Raw genomic sequence first — 19,114 nt, forward strand, 5'->3', positions numbered from 1 at the left:
AAGATGGGGATCTGGCAACATTGCATTCTACGTTCTACACCAAACGCGTCGCGTACATTTTACGCAACACAAAACGAGTCTATTGTAAATGACGTAAAACACAATCTCCAAGAAGTGTGCAAGATAGCCTGAAGTGGTAAATACGCTGTGGATAAATAAGGTGTCCACCCACTTTAGAAGATCGCTTTTTCCCCACCGTATCAGTGACAGGTAAATAAACAGAAAGCGAAGAAATATATCCATTACTCTTTCACGCACTCATAGTGAAAGTAATCGAAACATAATCCGTTTATACACAGCTCAAGGCCTCTCCACGGCCATCAGCACAGCATAACAAAACACTTTCGCCTACCTGCAGTTTGACAACAGAAATATTGAGAGAAATTTTAAATAAGAGAACACTGAAAATGAAAGTTATGGCAACAACAGCAAAGCGGAGCGATATTTACAAGCTGAATCTGTAATCGTTGTGCTTCAGTAGGCTGATGGGTTTTGTATGTGTGTGGGGTTGTGTGTGTGCCTGTTTTATAAAGGTGTATAAACCTCCAATCTGATGCTGTTTTTTGCAGCCCAACAACAATGATGAACTGGAACAAGGGAGGCCCGAGTGGCAAGCGAGGCTTTGGATTCGGGGGATTCTCTCTTGCTAGTGGGAAGAAAGAGGAACCTCCTGTTACCCAGAAGGCCCACTCCGCATTTGGAAGTTCAGGACCATCAGGTGGATATGGCAAGAATCAGCAGCTTTCGTCTTTTTACAAAATAGGAACAAAACGAGCCAATTTCGACGAGGAGAATGCGTAAGTACTTAAAATGTGGCTGTTTTTAAAATGAAGACATTGCACCCCAAAATAAAAATGGAAAAATGCAGTTTAACCCAAAAAGAATATTTGTCATTATTTACTCACCCTCTTGTTGTTCAGAACCCATATGTCTTCCTTTTTTGTTAGAACACAAAATGAGATGAGTTTTTAGTCACCATTCACTTTCATTGCTTTAGTTCCACCTTTCATGAAAATGAAAGTTGACGGAGACTGTTATTATGCCTAATGTCTCCTTTTGAGGTTGAGTAAATGAATTAGTGGCAGGTGAACGAAAGAGGCTATTACATTTAATGCTTGAAATGTATTTTTAGTTATTTTGAGGATGATGAAGAGGAGTCTAGCAGTGCAGATCTGCCATATATACCTGCCGAGAACTCTCCCACTAGAAAGCAGTTCCAATCTGGAGGTGGAGGAGGAGGCTCAGACAGTGAGGATGACCCCCTTGATGCCTTTATGGCTGAGGTGGAGGTGAGAGCTGCGTTCCTGAACTGATCTCTATTAGAACCGGCAGTGAACATTGCTGCTCTTTTGCTTTAATTCTTGCTCTTGTAATTCTTTTGACTTCTTTCAGGACCAAGCAGCAAAGGACATGAAGAAACTTGAGGAAAAGGAAAAAGAGAAAAAGTTGGCCAAGTAAGATTCTGCAATTATCACAGAAAAAATATATAATTTTAAGACCATTCATTCAGATAATATTTATAGCAGAGAGGATGGGAATAGAAAATGGGGGTTAATGGGTAGAATATGGGTTTCCATGGGTGATTGAGCGAGTCGCAGGGAAGTTTTTTTTCTCCGCTTGTTTCTTCCAGGGGTATACGGGATGACATTGAAGAAGAAGATGACCAAGTGAGTGACCCTCTTGACGTTACTACCGCCATCGTATCTTTGCCACAGCAATGGCTGTGTCCCACCCCTCTTTCTATCTTCCTTCCTTATACACTATATATATATATATATAAATACATCAGTTTACAGACTGAGCCATTCAAATGTTCTTTTGGTAATAGAGTTGTTGCAATAGAGCATAGAGTAGCTTGTTTTTATGGCTATAAATGCACTCATCAGATTTGATTTCTCAACAGATTCAAAAGTTCTCAGTCATTATCTATTTTCTTTAAATGTTTACAGGTAGAGTGATTATTGAAACATGAGATTTGAGTCCATGTTAAATGTGTGTTAAAATATCAGTGATCAATTAAAATGTATTGTAATGTCATTGACGCCATATCAGTGCTGTCTTATATGTGGTTTTGAAATTTTGGTGAGAACTTGCTATGTCATAATTAGTTATTCTGGGTCAATTCCTAGGCAATACGTATTTTCTCTGACTTGAATTTGAACTCAAAGTTGAATTTGATGTAGTTCCATTTGAATGACTTTCTTGTTTGCAGATATAAAGGCCTGCTGCTCTTTGTCTTGATCTAAAGCATGGTTTTGTGTTCTTTGCAGGAAGCATATTTCCGTTACATGGCGGAGAATCCAACAGCTGGGTTGACCCTAGAGGAAGAGGAGGAAGAAGTGGACTATGACAGCGATGGGAATCCCATTGCTCCTACTACCAAAAAGATTATATTGCCCTTGCCCCCCATAGACCACTCAGAGGTACTGTTACTGCATCTCCCTTCAGTAGTTGTTGCATTAACATCCCTAAATAGAGTGCTGTAGGGATGATGTAATTTTGTAGGCCAGAAGTTTGCATCTCCCTGGTTCCCTCAACCAAAAGCCGTTAGGCTTTTAGATTATTGCAGAAAATATGCTCTGTGACTAGCAAACGTTATATATATAAAAAAAAGCTATAAAAAATCACAAGGGTGTTATTACGGATTCATATGTCATAGAATAAAATCTTATTTCAGGCATTTAACAAAAGACCCATTGACTTTGGAACGATGGAACTGGGAGTTAAAAATTGCTAACTTGTTTCCGGTTTTCCTATTCATTCCTGCAGCACTCTATTGATGAGCAAGTACATTGTAGTTTATTAGATCTCTCATATCAAAAAGCCCCTGTATCTACTTTAAAGAAAAGTATGAGATGTAAACGACGACTTTTTACCTCTCTTCTGTTTGTAGATTGACTATCCTCCCTTTGAGAAGAACTTTTATATTGAGCATGAGGAACTCAGCAGTCTGACTGGGCTTGGAGTGGTGGAACTGAGACAGAAACTGAACCTGAAGGTCAATGGCACGCAGCACACACAAGTACATACACAAATGATCATTCCCTTTTTTTCAACCAACGTTAAACCATATTCAAAATAAACAGGTTTCAGGTGCAGCCCCTCCTAAACCATCCACCAGTTTTGCCCACTTTGGATTTGATGAGCAGCTTTTGCACCAGATCCGTAAATCCGAGTACACTCAACCCACACCCATCCAGTGCCAGGTGAGCTGTCAAACCCATCCGAATGACCCTTTGCTCATTTATGCTGTCATCAAAGTAGTCATTTTAGGTATTGCATTATATTTCTAAAGTAATGTGTGTGTTTTTTCACTAGGGTGTTCCTATATCTTTGAGTGGCAGAGACATGATTGGCATTGCCAAAACCGGCAGCGGAAAGACTGCAGCTTTTATTTGGCCAATGCTGGTGCACATCATGGACCAGAAGGAGCTGGAGCCGGGAGAAGGACCTATTGCTGTGATTGTCTGCCCCACTAGAGAGCTCTGTCAACAGGTCAGTGAGAAAGAAAGCTCCTTCATGTTAGGGGAAGGTGTAAGGGATGAATGAGTGGAAGGAGATGAAAAAATAACTACTGAGCAAAATAATTAAATATGTTCTTCTTATAAAGTAGTCTTGGTCATGATTCAAGGTTTTGTAGTGTGTTTTGGGTTTTAATCACTTTGCAATGCTTACCTCTGTGGTTCAGATCCATTCCGAATGCAAGCGATTCGGTAAGGTATATGGCCTTCGCTCAGTGGCAGTGTACGGAGGTGGCAGCATGTGGGAACAAGCCAAAGCTCTACAGGAAGGAGCTGAAATTGTTGTCTGCACCCCAGTAAGAACATCTCTGCCTGGTTTCACAGACAGGGCTTAAATTAAGCCAGGATTAGGCCTTAGTTAAATTAGGACATTTAAGTAGCTTTTATAAACGTGCCTTAGAAAAAACATTACTGGTGTGTGCATCTTTGAGATCAAACAATGGCACTGACATATTTTAAGATATGTTCAGTGCAAGTTACTTTCAGTTAAAACAGCTCAAACATGCAGTTTAGTCTGGGACTAGCTTAAGCCTTGTCTGTGAAACCAGGCATTTATCTTTCAATACACAACCTCATTCCACTTGTTTCTATTTACTAAAGGTGTTCCTTGGTTTGTCTTTGAAAGTGAATATATCGTATGAAGATTTCATTCATATGTTTGCTTTTCTCACATAGGGTCGTCTAATCGATCATGTGAAGAAGAAAGCTACATCTCTGCAGCGTGTGACCTACCTGGTATTTGATGAAGCTGATCGCATGTTTGATATGGGCTTTGGTATGTGTGAAATGTCACCTTTTTTGTATTATCTCATTCATTTTTATCCCATGTTTTTTTTTTTTTTCTATTAAAAGCTCAGTCAAAACAGCAGCACATTTCACAATTGCTGTTTGGTCACCAAAGTATTGAATTAAAGGGATAGTTCACCCTAAATTATCATTCTTTCATCATTTACTCACCCTCATGTTGTTCCAAACCCATAAGACTATCATTTATCTTCGAAACAGAAATGAACAACTTTTTAATGAAATCTAAGATATTTATGTTCTTCCACTTAAGTCTATTCCACCAAAAACAAGCTTCACAATATCCATAAAGGCTGTTTAATTCAGTCTTCTGAAGAGACGTGATCACTTTAATGGTGAACAGATTTAAGTTAGGCTTTTATTCACATATAAACATTGATCCACACACACATACATAGAGCACATAGAATATGGTAAATGGAAGCTCAAATGCGCTTGCAAGAACAAACCTCATTGGTTCTCACTCCTCAAACGTTTACCATATTCGATGTGCTCTATGTATGTGCATTGATCGGTGTTTATACATGAATAAAAGTTAATCAAATAGGTTCAGACCAACATGAGGGAGTAAATTATGGTAGAACTTTTGTATTTTTTGGTGAACTATTCCTTTAAGGGAAAAAAGTACAATTGTGATGCCCTTGTCTTAAATTTAACCTGCATTATACAGAATATCAAGTGAGATCCATTGCCAGCCATGTCAGACCTGATCGACAGAGTAAGTATCTTTCATGTTCATATTATTGTGCTGCTTTAAATTATTTCTACTAGTTTCCATCATGACTCCATTTATTGTACTTCTAAGCCCTTCATGACCTGATCTCTCACAGCTCTGTTATTCAGTGCAACTTTTCGGAAGAAAATCGAAAAGCTGGCACGAGATATTTTGGTCGACCCCATCCGTGTTGTGCAGGGAGATATAGGAGAGGTGCAGCCCTTGTTTCTTATAAAGGAATTTGTACGCATAGTATTTGAATACGTTTATTTAATCTTCTTTTCTCATCCTCCCAGGCTAATGAAGATGTCACTCAGATAGTGGAGGTGCTGCAGACTGGGAAGGAGAAGTGGGGTTGGCTGACGCGCAGGCTGGTGGAGTTCACCTCCGCTGGTTCAGTGCTGGTCTTTGTCACTAAAAAGGCTAACTGTGAGGAGCTGGCTACAAATTTGAATCAGGAAGGTTATAGCCTGGGGCTGCTCCATGGAGACATGGATCAGAGTGAGAGGAACAAAGTCATTGCTGACTTTAAGAAGAAGAATCTGCCCATATTGGTAGCTACTGATGTTGCTGGTTAGTGTCACTTGAGGCATTACATTACTTATTTTGTGTATCTATCTGCATCTGTTCAAGATAGATGAACTGTTTCCATTTGTGTACTTATTCCCTTTATTATAAATATCTTTGTATTTATTCAAATTAAATTTCTCTTGCATTTTTCAGCTCGTGGGTTGGATATTCCATCTATCCGTACAGTTGTGAACTATGATGTTGCACGAGACATTGACACACACACACATCGAATTGGTAGAACAGGTCGTGCAGGAGAGAAAGGTGTTGCTTACACTCTGCTCACCACTAAAGACACTTCATTCGCTGGTGACCTGGTTCGCAATTTAGAGGGAGCCAATCAGAGTGTTTCAAAGGAGCTGATGGACCTGGCAATGCAGGTAAAACAACATCCTGTTTACAATGTACATTTTTCATTGTGCATGTTTTGTCAATTTTTTTCACCAACTTTGCATTTTCTTTTTTTAAGAATCCCTGGTTCCGGAAATCCCGCTTTAAGGGAGGGAAAGGGAAGAAACTAAATATTGGAGGTGGAGGCCTGGGTTACAGAGAGAGACCTGGCCTTGGATCTGAATCCACTGTTAGTTTGGTATTACTTTTGCTTCATTTTATTATTATTATAATTTATATATATATAAATATATATATTATATATATATTATTATATAAATGTCCATTCGTGTTTTTTCTGCACTTTTTTTTACATAAAACCTAGTTATCCATGTGTTTGCAATTACCATACAAACAGGAACCAAGCCAATTAATTGCTAATGCATTTTTCATTTTCTTAAATCAGGAGCGCAGTAGTAGTGGTGCTGCTCTTGGTAACTATGAGGCCTACAAACCCTCCACTGGAGCCATGGGAGACCGTATGTCTGCCCTGAAGCAAGCATTTCACGTAAAAAAAAAAAAAGCCCTCTCTCATGTTTTTCAGTATAGATATAGTTTACATACGTGTAAATATACCAATCTATGGAGTTTGTTAAACATGCTTTTGTTTTTTCTCAGGCTCAGTATAAAAACCACTTTGTGGCGGCATCTGGTGTTCCTCCTAAACTTACTACAAAGTCCAGCAGCTCCTCTGGTTGGACCAGTGCAGGAAGTCTAAGTTCGTTGCCTTCAGGAGCACCTGAGGGGCCTGACAGACCTCACCTGTCCTACTCTCCATCGTCGTTCTCCTCAGTTTCCTCTATGCTGCCGCTCCCTGCCCTCAGCTCAGGCACCAAAATGAGCGGCTTCAGTAGCGCTGGCTCCCTGAGCTCGGTTTCAGACTCTTACTCTAGCTCTTCTTCAAAAGAGGGGTCCCGTAGTGATAGGAATGCTGATGACAGGGGTCGTCATGGAGAAAGTCATTATCGTCATGGTGACAGGCATAGTGGGGGAGACCGTGATCGCTATGGGGAAAGGGACCGCTATAGTGACAGAGATCGTCATGGCGATAGCCGAAACGGTGAAGGGAGCCATAGGGACAGAGAGGGACGGTCAGAACGAGATGGGGGTGAGAGGTCAGGGACTCATAAAGACAGCTTTGCAGTTCCTGATCCCCCCAAACGCAAGAAAAGCAGATGGGACAATTAAAGTGTATAGGATAGAAGCAGTCAACTGTTCTCAGATCCGAACACACAGCTGACCCAGTCTCCCCAGCAGTGTCTTTATTTGTCTGTTTTTTTGTTTGTTTTTGTTTTTTAAGGCTGTTTCAACCATTTAGAGCTGTGAATTGGCAGGATGAGTAACCAAATGCATCTTGAGCCCAAGTGTTGTGTTAAAGTAGATACCTGTTCAGTGGCACACAAGTTGTTTCTTTCTGAAGAGACTTAAAGAATTAGAAAATGTTGACTCTGGCTGTGTAACTGGAAATATAATCTGATTTCAAATAGTTGAGTACTTTTTTATTACTGTGTGCTGCTTCACAAACTATTTGTGAAATATATATTTTCTTTAAGATTCTCCAGCGTGTTTTAATGTGTGCTATGTCATATTTCAAACAGCATTTTAAGTTCTTAATTTCCATTAATGAGCTTGTCGTTTGTTCATACCTGTTAATATTTTAAAATAAAAAATATTTGAGTAGACTGTTAAGATTATAGTATTTTGGTGCTGACCAGCATATAGTATAGTTCAAGAAAGAATGAAGTCTACAATGAATCCACAAACACTCTGATCAACCTAAACATAACAGTTGTAATGGGGAGAAAACATATCAGTGAATCTAAAATCAAATAATGTTATGATCCTGCATTCCTTTGGTTCTGAACTAAATTTCTCCATTTCAGTCCCTTGTGAAGATTGCTGTTGATGTGAGGGAAGAATGTTTGTTACAATCTAAACCTGAAACATACTAAACTTTATTATTCTGGATACTCTAGTGTGCAATTCTGTATGTGGCCATGTTTCTGAATTAATAAAAAAGGAAGACACAAAAAGACTTGAGGTTGTTTGTGTTTCAGAGAATTGATCCTTTCATTTTGATATTTAAAATAAGCAATCATTTGGTTTAGCTACTAATAACATGCCCTTATATGTAATTCATTTATTCTGCGTAGTAAATAATCAATGACTTTCACCTGTGATATATTGATTGAGTAAATTGGCAGGTGCAGAGAAAAATGATGCTTGTCACGAGAGAGGTGGAGCCATTCTGATTAACATCTGCATAAATTTAGATGGTAGCACCCTAATGCTTCATTGAAACAAGCTTGGCAATAATGGGGTTTTGGCAGGTTGGATTTGGATTGGTGTTTATTCTTGCACTTGGATTTTCTGAAGCACAATGGAGAGCAAGAGCAGCACATAACCGGAGTCCAAGCGAGTTTAGGCCTAGAACATTAGCTCAAGCTTCTCAACAGGCTGATTCCAGGATGGCTTTGGTTCCCAGTAACACTGCATTTGCACCACAAAGGTTTCCTGCTCAGTTTCCTGTCCAGACACCAGCCAGGACTGATTTTAGAAAGTCTTCTCAAGATCTTATGGGTGTTCAATTAAAAGAGCTGTTGCAGGGTCCAGTGGCGAAACTGACGTGGAGCTTTCCAAGTCTACCAGAGGAACCACAGCAGCCAGACGTTCCTTTTGAGTTGCCTTATCCTGTCCCTGCCAACAGTGTAGCTGCTCAGTGTGGAGAGAATTCAGTATATGTGGAAGTGATGAAGGACTTCTTTGGGACTGGGCACCCACTGTTGTCCTCTGGTTTTACACTGGGAGGCTGTACTGCAACTGGAGAGGATTCTTCTGCTCAAGTGCTGATCTTTGAGTCTGAACTGCATGGATGTAGCGGCACATCAATGGTAAGGTTATGATGTGACAATCATAGGTATTCTGAACCGTCCATGTGACTGTTCTTCTATTAACCTTTCTGTTTAGGTGACTGAGGATGAGCTTGTCTATAGGTTCAACATTATCTACACCCCACAAGAGGCTTCATATGTTGGTCCTATTGTCAGGAGCAGTGGTGCGGTGGTTGGTATCGAGTGTCATTATCCAAGGTAAGATTTCAGTTAACTCAGGATTGAATATGCTAATATAATTTGCACTAAAAGGGACTGACTCTTATACCTTGACAGAGTGCTTGATGTTAGCAGCGATACCTTAGTGCCCACTTGGGCCCCATATGCCTCAACTATAGTTGCGGAGGAACTTTTGGTCTTCTCCCTCAAGCTCATGACTGGTCGGTATAATGTAAATATTTGTAACCTGCCAGTGCTTGTGAACCTGGGTTAAAATGATTTCTTTGCAGATGACTGGAGATTTGAAAGACCTTCTAATCAGTACTTCCTGGGTGATTCCATTAATATTGAGGCTTCACTGAGGTCATACAACCACATTCCTCTTCGTGTGTTTGTGGATAGCTGTGTGGCTACTTCAGTCCCTGATACCAGTGCTACACCCAGATACTCCTTTATTGAGAATAATGGGTGAGTAGAGGTCCTTCAAGAACCACACAATGTGGCATCATGGAATGTCTGAATTTATTAAAAAAAAATTCTTCCACCCTAGGTGTCTAGTTGATGGCAAACTCACAGGCTCAGGCTCTCACTTTATGCCCCGGACTCAAATTGACAAGCTGCAGTTTCAGTTGGTGGCGTTCAGATTCCAGCAAGAGATTAGTGGAATTGTATGTATGTGGATTAGCAGTTTGGGTGCATGTTAGCATGGAGTGTACAAATAATTTTGCTTTTTGTAGGTCTACATTACTTGTGTTCTCAAGGTGGCTGCAGAATCCAACCCTACTAATGTTGATCAGAAAGCTTGCTCTTTCTCTGCTAATAGGTATGTTTTCAATTATATGAATTACTTCAAAACTTTAGTGTGTGAGGACTTAATATTTGGTTTGTCTGACAGGTGGATGTCTGCTGATGAGGATGATCAGGTGTGTGGCTGCTGTGACGCAACCTGTGGCATTAGGAGTGGAAGGGATCAGCTAAGTAAAGGCATGTGGTTTTTTTTAAGCTTACGAAAGTTAATGTTTGTATGGTCATTTGCTTTAGTGTTCTCACTTTCTTTAGCAGATTGGCGGTGGGACAGGGCATCTGTTGGACCCATCAGAGTCAAGGACCATGGTTTCAGTCTGATGTAGAGTACCAATTGCAGAATGTTAAAATAAAGTTCTTATCATACTGTTTTGAGTTACTGAATAATCTACAACTTTAGTCAGTGTTGTAAACAATTTAATTGCTGATGACTGGAACATTGGGTGCTTCTCAATCAATCAAATTGATGCTTCCTCGCTCCTCAGTCCTCCAGCCTGTGACCTGGAAACTGATCAAAGTCATCTTGAAGAATCTCAGTTCTTTAGTTGCATTGCAAGGAAGGAGTGAGAAGGCTTCCAATGGAGCTATAAGTGAGGATGCACAGGTGTATCTTATGTGGAAGTCTTTCTAGTCGAAAAACTTGGCACATGTATGTATTTCCCTCCCCCTTCACATCTGTCACAATTTTAATCTAGTACTTTACTGTTGTAGTTTAAACAAACCATATATCTGACATATTTCAAGAGGACATCAGCTGATGATGCTTTGAAGTGACGCTTGAATATTAGCCTTCTTTCAATTCCTTTGTCCTCATTTCAAATGAGGATGCTCAAATTAGAAATGAGAAGTACCCATTGTTTTTGAGTTCTAGGAAGCATGTGTGAGCTGTCTTTATTACAGGAGCAAGGCATTTAACCCCATGTTAGAGTAGTGGAAGTCCTTTTGCATAAGTGAGCTCTAAAAAATTACTTTTTTTCTTTTTTTTACAATATCTTTATTTTCAAACATAATAACATTAAATAAACTAAAAAAACAAACAACTCTTCCCCCACAACCCACAGAACTTTGTCCATCAGACTATCCAAAACATGACATCATAACACAAATAACTAATACAAATGAATAACTAAAAACAAAGGAAACATAAATATACAATAAAATAGTCAAACAAATGCTACATAAAAATTATAAATAAATAGAATTACCATTTGACATACAAACTGTTTGGGTGATTTAGAGCAGCAAATTAATTTGTTGCTGTAAGTAGTAATTTAACCCTCTGGGGTTCTTCATTTTAGACTCACACTCAGGACCTTCGGGTCAAAAATGACCGGAGGGCGGCATTAAGATACATTTTATTTGAGTAAAATCAATTAAATATATTTTTCTTCAATAATATTTTTTCTTTTCTTTTTTGGTGTTTTGAGAATTTTATGATTTATAATTAATATTTATGCAATAATTAAGACCCATGAAAGCAATTTTTGAAATGAGATCGGAGCCATCTGGTGGACACACTGAGCATTTTTATCACGCAATAGCACATTTTTACCACTAGTGGATTTACAGCTCTCTGTAGAAACCTATGGTAGAAACACTCTAGTGATTTTTTCACATATTGTTTAATTTTTTTCAGGTTGGTGATTTGAATATATAATAACAGATTCTCATTACTATTTTTGTAATTTTTTTAAATTTAAAAAAATATATATATATTTTTTTGGTTGGTTTAAATGGTAATTTGAAGTGGCAGTTTTACTTTATAATACATTCAAACCTGAACATTGCATTATAAAGAGAACAAATGGAAAGCATTTTGTCACCCATTGTTTTAAGAGATTTAGCCCTTCACTGTTGTGTGCTTTTTTTCTGCATCCTGGCTGTTTGGTAGATTGTATGCACAAAAAAACTCTGTATTTTCATATTTTTGCCAATTTCCCATTCATTTCCTATGCGGGTCATTTTAGACCCGAAGACCCTGAGTGTGACTATTTTTTTTACGACCACTTAGACTTTTCAAATCCTGTCCCCAATTTTTTTGGGTGTTCATATACCAAGTACCAAAAAAGTCACCAAGTTTTGGACCATTCCGATGAAGCTACGATTTTTAACATTTTTTTATTTAAACGCTTCGGGTCATTTTTGACCCGAAGAACCTCTTAAACATGTTAACTTGTGCAGATAATGAGGCCTCTTGTCTCTGTTTCAATGTCAACATTCAATATTGTTTTCATAGTTCTTTACATCACATGGTGATGCTACTGCACACCACAGAACAAAAGCATGTTGGACTTAGAATTGTGTGACTTTAAACACATTTTTTACTTTTTCTGTTTGTTTTTTATTTAGCATTTTGCCTGTGCATAGATTTTGGCACAAATTTGTATTTGTATTGTAATTTTACTATTTCACCCCCATACCCTCTTATAAATCTAATTTACACTCGTAACACAAAAGTTACACTCAGGACTTTAAGGAAATTTTTGCAAATTTTAATCCCAGGTCCATTTAACTATTAAATGCATTCTTAATAGGCTTTTATTCTGTTGGCAAGGCTTTAAAGGGGTCATATAATGCCATTTTTGTACAAGCTAGTATGATTCTTTAGGGTCTAAATTAAAAGTTTGTAATATACTTTAATTACAAATTCTCATTAGTATTGTAAGAAAACACTTATTTTAATGAGCTTTGCTCACCCCGCCTCTCTGTTCTGTGCGTACACCGTTTGTAACACAATAACCATAACGCGTTGTTCAGTATAAACGTGGGATTATGAATTATATTGAGAATATCATACATAGAAAACATGCCGTAATGTACCCTAAGTGTGAACCTTAGACGCATTCATTGTGAAGCGTGCAGCTAGCGATTTGCAAAGATTAATATAAATATTAATATAAAGTTTAATAAAACGTTACACTCACTTCAGTTGTTCTAGAGGTTCAGCAAGAACACGAATATCTGGTACCGATCCTTTTTTCATGAGCAGCTTCTTAGCAAAACCAGCTTTATACTGACCCTCGTTTATAAAGCAGTCTGGTGAGAAATGATTCGCGCAAACATGAGAGCATTGACGTTGCTCGTGGGGAATATTCCCTTCGAAAACAAACTCAGCCACTGCGTCTTCAGCGGTTCGGATTTAGGAACATTAAAATGACTGCTGTGTTCGTTATTACACCCAAGAACAGAACACCACAATCGCTTAGACGCCATTCTGCTCATAGACAGTGCTCCAGCCTCCAGCATATCAACAATGACCGCGCTGGTCTGCGCAGACTATGATTGACAGCTCGCTCACGAGCGAGGGCGGGTCTGTGTTGAAACGCTGCTGTCAATCAACAATCGTGGGAGGGGCTTCCGAGCGTGTGACGTCACACGGTCGAACGGCTCGATTTGAGACAGGGGAAAACATATCAGGAAATTAAAACAAAAACACTGGATGGATTTTTATCATTTTATGATGGTTGTGTACAGGCACTGCCAACACACATTTCAGTACAATCAACTTGTAAAAGTGCATGTACCATTATATGACCCCTTTAAAATTAACTTTTGTACAATTTTTTCTTTTTCTTTTACCAGATGGTGCCATTTCCTCAGGTTTGGCCTATAAAGCAAATACTCTATTTTGGTTTTATGCTTCTGTAGAGCCAATTTGATAAATTATGCTGCTAAAATTGTGTGGGTGTGTTGGTATGGATGTGGTTTGTATGTGTGTAATAAAAAAAAATGCGTGTCTTTCTTGTAATATTTGAGAGAGAAAAACTCTACTGCAAATCACAAATCCAGTGGCGCTTTGCTGCATTTAATGGGGAAAATCTGGTACTGTGCCCAAACAAAATCTTACTCAAAGCTAATTTTTTTAGATGTCAACCTCAAATTTAGAACACACCTTATTTCGATGTATAACTTTGATTATCACTGGGAAAACCTCTTTTCTCGAGAATTTTGAAGCCAAAAATGTTCCTTATAATTTTGTATTAATTTAAAACGTATTTGCTGCAGCGAGCAGACCTATGCGAGGCAGCTCGTGCGCCTATTGGCTGCTCTGCGGCAACTGCTGCAACCTATCGAGGGACTGCTCGTGACGTAAGAACCAATGAGGGCACTAGCGCCCTCAGTCGTCACATCCCGCGCGAATGGACGTGGCTTATGCCTATATAAGCCAGAGCTCGATAGGATGCGCCTTGATTTTTATCTCTTCAGCGAAGTCTTCACATCGCTGGATCTCGGAGAAGAAGCCTGTGCCGTCGAACAGCCTTTTCAGCGGGACGAGTTCACTGAGGAAGCCGGTCGTCTTCTCGCCGCCTTCAGTCGCTGTTCCTGCTGCGCTATCCGGCGCCTATATCCTTTCACGCTTCCGTGTGTGTTCGCCGCTGCGAAACTCACGTTCTTGTGTCTAAAAGAGCCGAGGCGTTGCTGCAAATGCCTTGTGTTTCCTGTGGCTCGTGCATAGCCCCCCTCGCCAACGGGGACCGCCATATCCTGTGCGCTTCCTGCTTGGGCTGGGACCAAGCGGACCACGTGCTGTCCAAGGGCGGATGTCCTGAGTGCTACACCATGGCCTTGTGGACCCTGTGGGCTCGACTAGCCATTTTTGAAGTGGATTCCACGCCTCCGCCTCCCTCTTCTCTCAGAGGCCACCTGAGGAGGTTCTGTTGGACGAGTGCACGCCGGCGGGTTCCCCGCGTGCCTCGGTTTCCCCCGTTTCACTCACGGATGGCCAGCGCCCGACTTCGGCCGCTCCCATCGCCTGTGACGAGTTGGAAGGGGATGACGAAGAGGACAGCTGTTCTCTTATCGCCTTGGGGAGTGAAGAGTGGTCGGGCTCCGTTCCGGTCCCCACCCCTTCTCTTCAGGAGTCCAGTGGGGTTAGAGCCAGCGTCAACGCCGAACTTCTCTGCCTCCTGCGAAGGCCGTGGAGGACCTCGGCCTGGATTGGTCTCTGGATTTGGTCTCGGATGAGCCCGCGCCCAACAGACTTGACGGCTGCTTTCTCCCTGGTCGCCCCATTTCTCCCTGAGCTGCACGAGGAGCTGTCTAAATCCTGGAAGGCTCCTTTTTCGGCCAGGCTGAGATCATCTGTCTTTTCGACGCTCTCCATTGTTGGACGGCGTAAAGGACAAGGGCTATGTTTCCATTTCTCCGGTCGAGGAAGCGATCGCAACGCACCTTTGCCCGCCCTCCGCTGGATGGTGTTCTAAGGCCACCTTGCCCTTTAAAGCCAGCCGAACTACTTCCGCCTTCGTCAGTCGCGCTTACACCGCCACTGGCCAGACCGCTTCAGCACTCCACACTATGGCAGTGCTACAAATCTACCAAGCCAACCTTCTCCGTTCCTTGGATGAGGCGGGCACGGACGCTGACAGCTTTACGGACTTGAGAAGCTCCACAAATCTAGCTCTGCGAGCCACCAAGTCCGCCGCCCAGGCCATTGGGAGGAACATGGCATCCCTCACCGTTGTTGAGAGACATTTGTGGCTGACACTGTCAGATATGAAGGATGCTGACAGAGCCTCCTTCCTTGATGCGCCTGTGTCTCCTTCCGGGCTCTTCGGGCAGGCTGCTGATGGGTTTGTTGAGCGTTTTTCGGAGGTCCAGGAGACATCGCAGGCTATGCGGCACTTCATCCCTCGATGCTCGAGCTAACGTCAGGGCGCTCTAGGAAACAGCCGGGCGTGTCAGCTATCCCGGGCGTGTCAGATTGGGTGCTGAACATTATAAAACGAGGCTATTCACTGCAGTTCGCTCGCCGACCCCGCGCTTTCGAGCCCGGGTCGAAACTACAGTAGATCAGAAAGTAGCTCATCTGCTTCGAGCCGAGATAATGAAACTGTACTTGAAGGGCGCCATAGAAACCGTCCCTCTAGACCAGAGCGAGTCGGGTTTCTACAGCCGTTACTTCCTGGTACCCAAGAAGGATGGTGGTCTCAGACCCATTCAAGATCTCTGGCTTTTGAACAGAGCTCTCATGAAGCGATCGTTCAAAATGATTACAACCAGACAAATTCTCGCGAGAGACTGGTTTATATCAGTGGATCTGAAAGACGCTTATTTTCAGATACAAAGAGCCCCCCGTCACAGGCCTTTCTTAAGATTCGCCTTTGAGGGTCAGGCTTACCAGTACACCATCCTTCCGTTCGGCCTGTCCTTAGCACCTCATACATTTACGAGGTGCATAGACGCAGCGCTCGCCCCCCTGAAACAACAGGGTGTACGAATACTGAACTATTTGGACGACTGGCTAATTATGGCCCAGTCAGAGGTGGAACTTATGACACACAGGGCTTTATTACTAAGCCATTTAGAGGCTCTGGGCCTCAAAGTCAATTGGACCAAGAGTTCGCTATCTCCCAGTCAGAAAGCTTCTTTTCTGGGAATGGATCTGGACTCTGTGTCAATGACAGCGCGGCTGACGTCACAGCGCGCTCTGTGTATTCAGCGCCTGGCGATGTCATTCAAAGTAGGCGATGTCTCTCCTGTCTAAAGATTTCAGAGGATTATAGGCCTCATGGCTTCAGCCTCAGCGGTGCTTCGTTTAGGCCTGCTTCGCATGCGCCCTTTACAGCACTGGCTAAAGGATCCCGCGTCGAGCATGGGCATCTGGTCGTTTACGTCTCAAGGTAACTCAGAACTGTGTCACACCTCTGGAGCCCTGGAAGGCGGTCGGCTGGTATCAGACAGGTGTAAACCTGGGGCTAATCTCGAAACTGAAATTGGTTTCGACAGACGCCTTTCGGGCAGACCGACTTCTGGCCTGTTGGCCAAGAGAAGCGCTTTCACATAAAGTGTCTAGAGATGAAGGCGGTCGAGAACGCCTTGCGGTTCTTCCTTCCTCTCCTAAAGGGCCACCATGTCCTTGTCCGCACGGACAACATGTCGGTGGTTTCCTACATAAATCGCCAGGGCGGTCTGAGATCACGGAACCTTCATGCACTGGCAGAACGCCTCCTTGTATGGGTTCAGCACAACCTGCTCTTGTGGCGGCGCATGTGCCAGGTCATCTGAACGTGGGTCCAGACAGGCTGTCCAGGGACAACGTTCCCCCAGGTGAATGGTCTCTCCACCCTCAGACAGTTCAGCTGTTGTGGGACACCTTTGGCACAGCGGAGGTCGACCTCTTTGCGTCAAAAGACAACGCTCAGTGTCCAATATGCTTCACGAAGAACAAGGACTCGCTGGCCCATCACTGGCCCAGCCGCCCTCTCTACACTGTAAAAAATGATCGTGATTTTAACGGTAAAAGACTGTAAAAATGCTACAGTGAAAAACTGTTAATTGGTTAACAGAAAGTTTCTGTGATATATATAATGGTACATTTAATGTAATTTTACTGTAAAATACCGTTAAATTTACAGTTTTTGGAAGTGAAAAAGAACAAGTCATTGTATAATTTACAGTGAAAAAATGTAAATTGACATTCCCACAATTCCCTGCGTGACACTTCACATTTAATGTATTTTTTTATAATAACTGTTTCTTCATAATTTTCTTAGTTTTTTTCTAATCAGTTATGTACATTAGGGTTTTATGTTATATTTAATGTTGTTAAATTAATGCTTATTGCATTTTTTAAATTTCAACATGTTACCATGATGGTGTTTAATGTTTTGTGAATGACACTGTGCAGCTTCTATATATCAGTATTAACTTTCTTGTGGAAGAGCTGCTTATGATGAGCTTTGATTGATCATTTGACTCTCATTACTGCTGTGATTGTTGGCTGTCAGTGTATTACAATGGAACAAAACAGATACTTCAAAAGCAAGGTCAGTAAATTAACATTATATCAGATAATGAAATACGGTATATTGCTGTAAAATTATATACGGTTAAAAGTCTGTAAAACCTAAAATAATGCTACCGTATTTTTAACAGGAAAACTCTGGTAACCACAGCTGCCAGTTTTTTCCTGTAAATTTAACAGATTTTTTTTTACAGTGTATGCTTTCCCGCCGATCACGTTGTTACCACAGGTAATCAAGCGTATCAGGGAGAACGGTTCCTCTGTGCTTTTAGTAGCTCCGTTCTGGCCGAACCAAGTTTGGTTTCCGGAGCTGATGCAGCTTCAGAGCTTGGCTCCATGGCCTGTCCCGTTGAGGAGAGATCTCCTCTCACAGGCCGGGGGTACGATTTGGCACCCACACCCCGAGCTTTGGGCTCTGCATGTGTGGGCCATCAACGGGTACCCGTCAATCTCCCAGACTAAACACTCCCAGTTAAACATGATTACGCAAGCTAGAGCGCCCTCTACTTAGACGGCTTTATGCTTCCATGTGGTCAGTGTTCTCAGGTTGGTGCTCAGCTCGCAACCTGGATCCACAAGATTGTGGGGTATCAGAGGTTCTTTCCTTGCTACAGGAGCTTTTGGATAAGGGCAGATCCCCATCCACGCTCAAGGTATATGTGGCGCGGCTATTGCTGCGTTTGTCAAACATTCGCACGGCCAGTCACTGGGTAGGAACGACCTTGTAGTCCGCTTCCTCAGGGGAGCTAGAAGGATGAACCCTCCTTGACCCCCTTGGTTCCCGTATGGGACCTTTCCTTGGTCCTAGAGGCCATGAAGGGTGCCCCTTTTGAACCTCTACAGTCTGTGGAACTTAAGTATCTCTCGTTAAAACCCGCCTTTCTGGTGGCTATCGCCTCAGTCAAGCGGGTGGGTGACTTACACGCACTTTCTGTTAGCGCCTCGTACCTTGAGTTTGGGCCTAATGACTCCAAGGTCATCCTCAAACCAAGACATGGTTATGTCCCCAAAGTGCTTGCCACTCCTTTCAGAGCGCAAGTCATTTCCCTGTCAGCCCTCCCTGGATCTGACAGCGAGTCTGACGTGAATCTCCTTTGCCCAGTCATGGCCCTGAGAATTTACGTGGAGCGTTCGGCTGCTTTCAGACAGTCAGAACAGCTCTTTGTTTCTTTTGGTGGCCGCACTAAAGGTCTAGCTGCCTCGAAACATAGCCTTTCCAGGTGGATAGTGGATGCTATCTCACTGGCTTATACATCTAAGGGCCGTCGTTGCCCTCTGGGTGTCAGAGCTCATTCCACTAGAGGTGTGGCCTCTTCATGGGCCTGGTCCAGTGGGATTTCTCTTCAAGATATCTGTATGGCGGCAGGCTGGGCCTCTCTGTCTACATTTTTAAGGTTCTATAACCTGGAAGTTCCCGCTCTTCAAGCTAGGTTGTTAGTCAGTCTAGTTAATCTGCTCAGTTCTGCCAAACTCGCTTCCGCAAACTGCAAAGTTTCAGTTCAGGCAGGCTAAT

General features: G+C 42.1%; 2 protein-coding genes across 4 annotated transcripts; both read left to right on the forward strand.

The window, feature by feature from the left end:
• Positions 1-88: 88 nt before the first annotated feature.
• ddx42 (DEAD (Asp-Glu-Ala-Asp) box helicase 42) lies at positions 89-7,739 on the forward strand. 3 transcript variants are annotated; one of them, XM_056272259.1, is made up of 18 exons: positions 89-210; positions 570-797; positions 1,133-1,289; positions 1,393-1,454; positions 1,631-1,667; positions 2,271-2,423; positions 2,894-2,998; positions 3,087-3,206; positions 3,319-3,495; positions 3,689-3,817; positions 4,197-4,296; positions 4,996-5,043; positions 5,156-5,253; positions 5,337-5,613; positions 5,764-5,990; positions 6,080-6,199; positions 6,407-6,508; positions 6,619-7,739. In XM_056272259.1, the coding sequence occupies exons 2-18, from the start codon at positions 580-582 to the stop codon at positions 7,186-7,188; spliced, it is 2,700 nt and encodes an 899-aa protein (XP_056128234.1). In that variant the 5' UTR covers positions 89-210; positions 570-579; the 3' UTR covers positions 7,189-7,739. The 3 variants fall into 3 exon arrangements, with proteins under 3 accessions (XP_056128234.1, XP_056128235.1, XP_056128236.1); XM_056272260.1 differs by having other exon boundaries at positions 6,080-6,190; XM_056272261.1 differs by lacking the exons at positions 89-210; positions 570-797; positions 1,133-1,289; positions 1,631-1,667 and having other exon boundaries at positions 1,395-1,454.
• Positions 7,740-8,276: 537 nt separating this feature from the next.
• On the forward strand, positions 8,277-10,205 carry zp3e (zona pellucida glycoprotein 3e). Its single transcript, XM_056272274.1, has 8 exons — positions 8,277-8,891; positions 8,968-9,089; positions 9,168-9,271; positions 9,341-9,518; positions 9,601-9,718; positions 9,788-9,873; positions 9,946-10,034; positions 10,113-10,205. Exons 1-8 carry the CDS (start codon positions 8,316-8,318, stop codon positions 10,178-10,180), a joined length of 1,341 nt encoding a protein of 446 aa, XP_056128249.1. The 5' UTR covers positions 8,277-8,315; the 3' UTR covers positions 10,181-10,205.
• The last annotated feature ends 8,909 nt before the right edge of the window (positions 10,206-19,114 follow it).

The sequence above is a fragment of the Rhinichthys klamathensis genome, unplaced genomic scaffold, assembly GCF_029890125.1.
Source record: "Rhinichthys klamathensis goyatoka isolate OS25496 unplaced genomic scaffold, OSU_Roscu_1.1 h1tg000333l_1, whole genome shotgun sequence".
NCBI classification, from domain to species: domain Eukaryota; kingdom Metazoa; phylum Chordata; class Actinopteri; order Cypriniformes; family Leuciscidae; genus Rhinichthys; species Rhinichthys klamathensis.